General features: G+C 38.8%; 2 protein-coding genes across 5 annotated transcripts in view; one reads left to right on the top strand and one right to left on the bottom strand.

The window, feature by feature from the left end:
* The first annotated feature begins 747 nt into the window (after window positions 1–747).
* ric3a (RIC3 acetylcholine receptor chaperone a) lies at window positions 748–8330 on the top strand. Its single transcript, XM_085158055.1, has 6 exons — window positions 748–1172; window positions 3222–3439; window positions 3560–3635; window positions 3882–3978; window positions 4272–4429; window positions 4595–8330. The coding sequence occupies exons 1-6, from the start codon at window positions 1055–1057 to the stop codon at window positions 5374–5376; spliced, it is 1449 nt and encodes a 482-aa protein (XP_085014181.1). The 5' UTR covers window positions 748–1054; the 3' UTR covers window positions 5377–8330.
* The window catches only part of tub (TUB bipartite transcription factor), a 57947-nt gene continuing 55330 nt past the window's right edge, over window positions 7269–9885 (bottom strand). For all 4 annotated transcript variants that reach the window (XM_085158014.1, XM_085158022.1, XM_085158032.1 and 1 more), the window contains exon 12: window positions 7269–9533. In XM_085158014.1, the coding sequence (XP_085014140.1) occupies window positions 9400–9533 (134 nt within the window). In that variant the 3' untranslated portion in view covers window positions 7269–9399. The remainder of the gene's footprint in view (window positions 9534–9885) is intronic.

The raw sequence follows: 9885 nt of genomic DNA, 5'->3' as shown, positions 1-9885 counted from the left end.
GTTAAAGCTTTCACTTCCGTTTGTGGATGGCACGGTAAACTGTGTTCACAGACGATGATTTCCCGAGCACGTGCAGTAATTTCCATGCCAGAATTATTCCTGTTTGTAATCCAGTGCTGCCTGAGGGGCCAAAAATCACAAGGACAGAGATTTCTCCAGATTTTCTGAATATTTTGATGATGATATGTAGGCCTAATATAAGTGATGATATTAAATCTTCACATAGAGAAACATTATTCTAAATTGTCATAATTTGTAGACACAGGTTTTTGAAGATTGATGAACCTCTGCTCATATTTACTCTTGAGAAAATTCTCTAAGATGCTGCTTTCACACCCAATCATGTTACTGACTTGTTGCCAGTGAACATAACTGGTTGTAAAATGTTCCCCCTGTAGTTACATTTCCAGCCTTTCATTTCTCCCTTTCCCAACTTTTTCAAGATGTGTTGCTGCTATTAAATTATTTTAAAAATTGAATATTTGTCACGAAATACTAAAATGGTTCACTTTAAACATTTGATATGTTTTCTATGTTCTGCTGTGAAATCATTCTGATTGACTTCTTGGGAATTGGAACTGTAGTTTCCTGATATTCCTCAATTAGAAAAGCACTGACTGGACTCTCACTATACCACCAACAATAAGCAATGACATACTGTGTTTTCTTACCTTAAATCAGGTATTTTTTTTTTTGTTATTAGTTTAGTAGGATGCAGATCCGAAACCTAGATGATGTTCCAGTCTGTCAGTTTATGAGATCTGGGCCTATGTTTGAACGCTGTAGGTGAAGATACTCATATATACTCAACAATAACAACAACAATAACAATATAAATATTAATGAGAATAATAATAATAATAGGGGGGTTGTATTCAGTCTCTGGAGAATTTCAACCCATCTGCTGCTCACTTTTTCAAACAGCACTTGAATGCAGCTGCTCTAATCTGATCTAATCTGGGCAGCAGCATCACCAGATGAGCAATAACATCTGTGGATACCAGCTTTCCCATTCAAGTGAAATTAACGCGTTGCTGTCATTTTCTGGAAGAAAATGTCGATAACAACTTGCCAGAAGGTTACTCTTATATCATGCTCTGTTCTCTGCGTTTCTCTCTTTCTGCCCAGGATGCTTTTGCCCAGAGCGAAACAGGAGATGGGGCAGCCTGAGGGTAAGACGGCTTATCAGATCATCATCCATCCCCATCCTGCTCCATCTCCAGTGTTTTTTGTGTCAGTGCTGCTGTTGTTAATGCCAGCTGTTACTCAGTACAGACCATGCCAGGCACAGAGGCCCTATCCTTCATAGTCCACACAAGTTAGCTGAAATCTTACACTGTACAGCGAGTTTAAAAAAAAAAAAAACTGCATTCACCATATTTTGAAGAACAAATAATTTGGTTGTTAAAACACATTTGAATCAGTTTGATCATTTATCTAAATCTGAAACAAGTGATGTGTTTTTGTATGTTTCCTATCATGTTAAGCATGAGCTGCTGTGTTTACAGACACAGGTGTGCATTGACTCTGACAGCGCCTTTTCAAAATTTCTCATTGAAGCAGTTAAAAAACATTCACAAGAAACACAGTATGTGACTTATTTGTTATTTGACTTTAGCCTGATATCAGTTTCACACACCCAGAGGTGCTGTCAAAACGGATCAGTCATCACAGCAGGGACATCTTATCAGATATAAACTGGTGGTGATTTCACACTAGACCATAAACAACTGGAATTTTCAAATCTAATAAGAGGAAAATTGGTGACCTTATACAAAATGTGAACATACTACAGTCAAAAATACAAAGCTACAGTGGATTGCACGGTATTCTTAGATATTATTTATATGAGAACTGAGCCATTTAGAGAACAAGGAATGTGGTTAGTGATTTGGTTTTAGACATTAGGGCACAGTTTGCTTTTCTTTGCTTACACATTTTCACAGCCTAATAACTACAACTTGCTTTAGGTTCACTGACTGTCTTCAGCTAAAAGCAGCAATGGGTGGTTACAAAATTTACCCAAACAGTAATCAATGCTGGCCAACAAACAACCCAAGGAGACTAAATATTTCAAAATGTTCCCAGGCAGATATTGACATGGCAGTTTTCCAGACTACTCTCTGTGCTGTGTTTCGCCTAACTGCTGTAACTGAGCCAGTTTATGCCTGCTAGCAACCACTGACTGTATAAAACAGTACAGTCTGTGCTAGCACACGAATATAAAGCTGCAAACTTTCCACACAGTTTCTTACCTTATTAATCCAAACAGAGACCCTCTCACTTCTTTACAGCCACACTTAAATGTGCCCAGTGTTAGGGGACGCAAACATTTAGCTGTTTGCTAGTTTTTCAGTGTGTTGTGGCCAGTTTTCACCTCTGACAGGTGAGACCAGAACATGCTAGCATCCTCATTGTGTGTGTGCGTGTGTGTGTGCGCGTGTGTGTGTGTGTACCTTCTCACTTTGCAATTTTTTTTCCGCAGGCCGATTTTAACCAGCGTCCCAGTCACATCTTCCACTTGTAGTGCTAGTTAAGTCCCAGATGGGAGCAGCAGCGAGCTTGATTTGACATAAATGCTGAAACATGTTGAGCATAAGCATCAGCAGGTCTGTGTTCCTGCACAGAGGAGTGTCAACATTCTCGAAACAGGCTTCTGAAAAAGCAATAACTAAAAATAAAAACAAATCCAAATGTAGGCATTTCATTTTACCCAGGGCTTTCCTGACTGCTTTGACCTTCTTATGTTTTTGACATTGTTCTCAAATATTGATCTGATCCCCATGAATCGCTTCACTTTATTTGTTACAAATTGGATCTCTTTTATGAATAATAGTTAATATAGAGGAAAAAAGTGTTCCCAACTGGGCTGGACCATCCAGTGGGCGTCATGGGAATGTGTCCATGGGTCCATGCACAGTTAGGGGCCAATCTAAGAGGCATTAGACATTATCATTATAAAACACTGAAATGTTCTGGCTGCTTTATCTGATTACTAAAGAAAAAAAGAACGAAGCCTAACTATGAAAAAAAAAGACACATTTTATGGACAAATGTTATCAAATTAATCCAGAGAATGATAGCATTTAAATAATCGTTAAGTAAAATCTAATTAAAGACACTAAAAGTTTAATGGCTGAGGATACATTCCCCGTGATATGTTTTCGGGGGCAAATTGCTTTATTGATTCTTATTAATTGAATGAAAGACTATTTTTGCAGTTGGACCTGGGTTCTACCCTCCCGCCATGCACAAGCTATCAGTGCCAGAAGACCCAGAACAGTGGGACGTGGACCCTTCGTTTTCAATGACACACAGTTTGGAGGCAATGGCAAAAGTAAAAGGCATCAGACGAGGCAAAAAGTACAACCTGATGACTCAAGTGATACCCTTATATGGCTTTGGGATCCTTCTTTACATCCTTTACATTATACATAAGGTAATTTTAATTTCTAGAGCTTCTATATACTATTTGTTATTAACTTCATGCAGAGCTATAGTATGGTACATGTAACTGTATACTCGATTAATCTAATTATAATCATGTTTATGTTCACAGCTGACATGTAGGGGGAAGGCTAATAAACCAGGGAAGAACTCTGCAGTAACCGTGGGAACCAGGAAGAACACAATAAGTAAGAACTACGAGAAATGTAAAATCACTTTGAACACTTTTTTCTGATACCTTTAACAAGCTGACATTAATACAATTTACCACACCAAAGGTAAAAAAAAAAAAAGATGCTATGGTGAAAGGAATTTAAGCTATAGGCCATTTTAAGATTGAGGGGGGTACGTTTTTTGACGTGTCCAAGTGTGCATTGTGTTTAGTGCATTATATTTTAACATCAAAACAATGTTGTCCCGTGTAAATTGTGTAGTCACTGCTAATGAGCTTGCCAGGCTGCAGGAGAGACTTCTCCAAACTGAAGAGATGATGGAGAGGATTGTGTCCAGGAGGAACAATAGTTCTGGGAGGTGAGACTTATTTATTCATTTATTTTTATCTGCTTGTGTTTTACTTCCAGTAGCACCACAACAACAAAGAAACTGTGATGAATTAACTAAGTAAAGACAAATAAAGAAGAAGTAGTCATAAAATACATTTGTCATTTTTGGACAAAATAATTAAAAGCAGAAATCTGTATGCACCGTAGGGATGTGTAACTGAATGTAATAAGAATGTAACTTTAAAAAACCTGTTCATTAATCGTGTATAGAGCGATATACACAGGCAGGGTTACTATACTTCACTCTGTGCTGCTCTCTAGTGGTAGACGAAGGAGGAGTAAAACCACCACGTCGAAAAAGGAGGAGAAATTACTCAGGCAGCTGAGACAGATCACACAGCTTATTCAAGAGAGCCGATTGGAGGGAGCCTCCCCAGAGATGGAGGCCGAGGAGGTCCCATACGGTGCAGACTGGGAAGGTGCATCTGAAAAGTCAAACTGCTCCCATTTTTTTTGCACAATTTGCATTTGCTCAATTTGTTACAGCCGTGAAATCAAGTGCATTTTAAATTTGAGATCAAATTTAATCTCTATCAGATCCTCACAATAAAAATCTGATAAAGTCTCTTTGAACACCAATGCAGGTTACCCAGAGGAGACCTACCCAGAGTATGATGAACCCTGCCCCAGACGTGGGTTTAAGACGGTTAAACTAGAGGAACCCCCCACACAGCCCACCGCTGAGGCCCTAGCAGAGAGGATGGAGCAAGAGGAGGAAGAGGTTATGGCAAGGAAACTTTCCATAGTGCGAGAGGAAGAGGAAGAGGAAGATGAAGAGGAGGAGGAGGACACAGAAGCACAAGATGATGAGGATGAAGAAGAAGAAGAAGAAGAAGAGGAGGGAATAGAAGAAGTTATGGGAGTAGAGGAAGACATAGATGAGGAAGAGGAGGATGATGAGGAGGAGGAGGCAGAGAAAAGGCAGTTGCTCCGTCCTCCATCATCCCAGCCGGATCCTGAAAGAACGACAACAAGAATTGGTTTGGAGGTGAAGAAAGAGCTGCAGTGTAACAATAGCGGGAAGAAGCAAATCAGCTTCAGCGAACACAAGGATGTCTTCCACTACCCTAAAGAGGACACTTACGAGGATGGGGAAGAGGACAAGGAAGATCAGATGGAGGAGGAGGACGAGGACACAGAAGTGGAAGACGAGGAGGAAGCTGATGAAGATGACCCAGTGATGGAGGCAGAGAGCCTGCAGTTCAGCTGTGATGGCAGTTCAAACCCAGAGGAGGAAGCAGAGGAGGATATAGAAGGCAATATTTTAATGTCAGCAAATGTGGAGGGGGAGGGTCGAATCTATGCAGACACACCCAAGGAAGTCGGGGTGAGCGGCCTGAGGATGCGGAACAGGAGGGAGACATAAGGACTTTTCCTGCTTCTGAAATGCGTTTGAAAACAGACACTGAACTGAGACTTGTGTTACTATTACTTCCTTATATGTTTAAACCGTAAAATCCAAACTAAACAGAGGCATGCAGTTATGTTCTTAAGTGATACTTTTGTACAAATAAATGTTTCCTTTTACCACAAGCACCTTAGATGACTGCAATGCATTTTGTTTTCTATTTACATTCACATTTCCAGAACAATTACACCCCTATGAAAGATTTAAAGGGGATAATGGTACTTTTTCATTCAGAATTTCACGGTTTCTTCTTTTAAAACCTATTCAGTACATTTGCTATATGATAAATGCTACATTCATTGTGTTAACCTGTTATAATTTTAAAAGCCGTCCACATCCACGGTGTTCACCCTCACAGCTGTTTTCACTTCTTTGCCTGATTAAACCACTTTTTAGGTCAGCGGAGATCTTTATAACAGTGCTCACCCAAATGTTCAGTCAGTCAGGTTAATTTAATCATCTGTGTGGGTGTGAAAAGCCTTTAATTTAAAGAACTGAAGTGCAAGTCTCCAGACACTGAGGTCAATTAAATCTTGATCTTGGCACCTGAAACATTTTGTTTCACACAGTGTGAAGCTTTCTATCTAAGTGTGTGTTTAGTTTCCACTGCATGTTTCCAGAATGAGAGTGTGCTTAATGACAAACATGGAGACGCACAGATGACAATGGGTCCAAGTATCATCCTGATACTAACAGCAGTCCGGGTGTCGTTACCTAGTCTGTAGAGGTCTGTCCATCCCTCCATGGATATGCCTCCCCAGACTATCACTGACGCACCACCACACCAGTCATGCTGAATGATGCTACAGACATAATTACAGACAGGGCCAGGTTCGAAAAGGGGCAGCCAGCTGCCGTGACCTGTTTTTGATGAGGGGGAAAAGAGAGCAAAGCACACAAAGATTGAGTACATGATACAAGATTCAGTCATTTTATGATGTTTTCTTTGTATTGACTGCACCTGTTTATGCATATTTGGGTCACTCTACTTTTCAGTTGCATCAGTAAAAATGCTAAATTTGGGGATTTTTTCTTAAAACAACTTTCTTAACATAAACTTCAAAAAACAATGTAGCAGGAAATCTCAGCAAGTATTTGGGGTTTTTAATGTTTTTACTAATGTTTTTAATGATTTACAACTAAATATTTGGTGTGTACTCAGAGGTTTTCTGGTTAGAGTATCTAATCCAGGTTGATTAGAATAAAAGTTGGTCCAATAAAGCAAGATCATTAGAAGAAACTCAACATCATTTATTGATATACACAATTTAATTATGGTATTTGCCAATTAGACTCTGATGGCCCTTTACAGCAAAATTAATGAAAGATGAGCAGTGCGACTTAAGGTATGCCGAAGACAGCAAGCAGAAAGATGATTGGACGACAACGTTTTACGGTACGGGAAGGTGGAAGTGATGTAATGAATAGCAGTCAAACACCTGAGGAAGCAGACAGATGAGTGAATGCAGATATTCCTTCTTGAACTTACGCCTGAGCTTTATCACACACCTGGATTTGTAACCAGAAAAGTAAAGTACTGTAACAGTGTTTATTTCTTTTTTGTAATAAAGACACATGACCATGTTCTATGATCGCTGTACTAACTTCTGAAACATCTGGATTCTTGAGGAAACAGAAAGCATATTTTGGAGTATTTTTATGTAATTTTATTTCTTTTTTTCATGAACAAAGAACTGTGTACCACCAAAGTAAATTGTACACCATTTACTGTACATTACAATGACAGCACAAAAAACAAAGTGACAGAACCTCTGGCTCTTGGACTCATGTATGAAAAGCAGACTTTACAGCAAGAGTATCAACAGTTTTAAAATAGAGATTTGAAATAGTTAGAACACAGTTGAGTACAAGAATAGCACATTTGATAAAGATTTGCTCAGAACCCACAGTAACAATAGTGGAGATTATTCGTCACCTCCATTCAGCATTTTTTTTTAAATGGTCGTAAAATACAAAATACCGTCATATATTTGTGAAAGGATACTGCCCCATAAGGAGCAAGAGGAATAATAGTTTGAGTAAAAATATGAACAGCAATAAACTACGTGATATAGAAACTTACTGCCAGTCGGATGAGGAATGTATCATACTCCATCTCAGTGAAGCACAGAGCTAATTTAATACATAAAGCAAAAGATGGAAGATGCATCGAAGCTAGTTTCACATTGTACGAGTATGTCTGTTGGCAGTAAGTCAATTTCTGTTCGGTACATTTTCCAAGCAGAGATCAGAAGATACCAGCACAACCTTAGTGTCACGGCTGGGCAGCCGGTGTGTTTAAGGTATGGACCCAAAAAGCGGACGTGAGAGAACTGAACTAAAGTTAAACAAAAGGCGAGCTTTCATTTGGGCTGACACAAGAATCAAAAGCGAGAGGAGGACTAGATAAGCATAAATAAAGAAAAAAAACGTAACTCGACAGCTAAGACTATAACTTTGACTAAGACTGACATGGGGGAACATAGGCAGACGACCTGACAACGAACAGTAAGAGACAAAAGACTTAAATGTGCACATGAGGTGATGAGGGGAAGTGGAGACACGTGAGGAAACAGCTGACTAGAATGAACATAATGATGCCACAGGAAAATGTAAACCTAAATACAATGGGCATGAAAACGAGACTTTCAAAATAAACAGAAAACATGACGAGACGCAGACATGACAACGTGAAGGACTAAAACAAAGGTGCCAAAACACAAGGGGAAGCTACTAAACAATGAATAACAGCAACCTAGCATAATAGAAATTAACTAGATAAGCTTAACTAGAACATAAATGAATAACAATATACAGTGAAACTAAAAACACTGAGCCAGGACCGTGACACTTAGGCCTGAGTACCTCAGATATCTGCTATATATCTGCTGCCTGATTTACAGTATTATGTATTAAATAGCCATCTATTTAGTGCAACATGTTCTGGACCCTAAATATAATTTTAAGTTAAAATCTTAAGATGCACACTTATTATTATCTTCTGAATGTTGTGCAACCCCAGGCATTGTTTTTCAGTCGAAATGAACTTTCATTAAAGAAAAAAAAATTCTAAGTAGCTACAGAGAAATCCTCTCGGTGTATGTGAGGAAAGCAAAAAACACAAAGACCAATTCAAGCTCAGCTCCTTTTACGGCCAAGGTGTAACACTGGAATTAGTCTTCAAAGGCACAATAAAGTATGTACAGCTATAGCTCATCCACCACAGACTTCAAAGTAAAGTGCACCATCATCCTACACATTCACGTATATGACACTGTGACACAATATTGTATATGATACACAGCACTGTGTAACATGCCTTTCCCCTTTTCATACCTCTAATTTTTTTTTGTTTTTACTGTGGCTACAAGTGATCTTCCTAGCATGACATTTAATGTGCTTGCAGTTCCGTGGAGCGATTACAACAGAATTTGTTGCAAATGACAGCAGAGAACATAAAATGTGCAGGTAATAAATATGTCAATAAAATAAATACATTGTGACATGCATGTTATTATTAATTCAGTAAGTATATAAGCAGTATCCATGCTCGAGGAAGCATGTGACTTTGTGTTGGTAGACTACATAAACCCAGTCAACTTTTTTTTTAAACTTACTGATGTATAACGGTTAGTTATAGTTCACAGATAAAGAAATGTTAAATTACTAGAACTACTACATAAAGAAACATATTTATAATGCCAGTGCAGTACAAAATGACTATAGTTATCAAAACAAATGAATCTGATTTGGAAAGTGGATTACTCTTTGTGCTTGTTTTCTTCCACTGACAAACACCATCCTGAGGTCCCACCCCACCCCCACACACATACGTACACATAATTTAAGTCCCGTAAAGCATTTCAGGATATGTGGGACTTCCAAGGTAACGGGTGATCTCAAATCAGCCCCAGTGATACATAAGCAGCCCTTGTTGAGACAACAGGAGGAGTTGTTATCCACTGAACTTCAGGCTGGAGTCTATTCACAAGCTAACTTGCTGTCAAAGCTGGAGAGGGCAATAGCAAAGGCTTGCAGGGCACACATTGGGTAGTTATAGTCCATGGTGAACACATCTTCAGCCACACGGCCAAACTGCATCACAATATAGTCAGCTGCAGAGGGACAAACAAGTGGGAAACAGATTATGTCTAAGCTGATTTGAAACATTTCCCCTTTTTACAAAACTCATAAGTACCTATTTCTTTATGGCAATATTAATAAGCATTACTGACTAAATAAACTGTATAATGTAAAGTATAGTGTAAAATAATCTGCCCCTCAGCAACAGTTCCACTAACTTTCTGTAGTTTCTCTTTGGCTGCTTTTTCACTCATTTTCAATCCAGTTTTTGTTTCTTTCTTTGGAACTATGAAAAAAGTCAAATATCACACAGTATGATGGGCAAAAAATTGTATTTTATGCCAGCAAGTGAAGCAGTGTGGGATCGTCTCAACGGAGAACAGA

The sequence above is a fragment of the Neolamprologus multifasciatus genome, chromosome 1 (assembly GCF_963576455.1).
Source record: "Neolamprologus multifasciatus chromosome 1, fNeoMul1.2, whole genome shotgun sequence".
Lineage (NCBI taxonomy): Eukaryota > Metazoa > Chordata > Actinopteri > Cichliformes > Cichlidae > Neolamprologus > Neolamprologus multifasciatus.
Note: the sequence above shows the minus strand (reverse complement) of the source record. Positions and strands in the feature narration are given on the sequence as shown.

Coding starts and splice junctions, on each gene's coding strand:
- ric3a (XM_085158055.1), top strand. CDS start 1,055: ATGTCGATAACAACTTGCCAGAAGGTTACTCTTATATCATGCTCTGTT. Junction 3,440..3,559: donor TCCTTTACATTATACATAAG/GTAATTTTAATT, acceptor TTATGTTCACAG/CTGACATGTAGGGGGAAGGC. Junction 4,430..4,594: donor ATACGGTGCAGACTGGGAAG/GTGCATCTGAAA, acceptor ACACCAATGCAG/GTTACCCAGAGGAGACCTAC.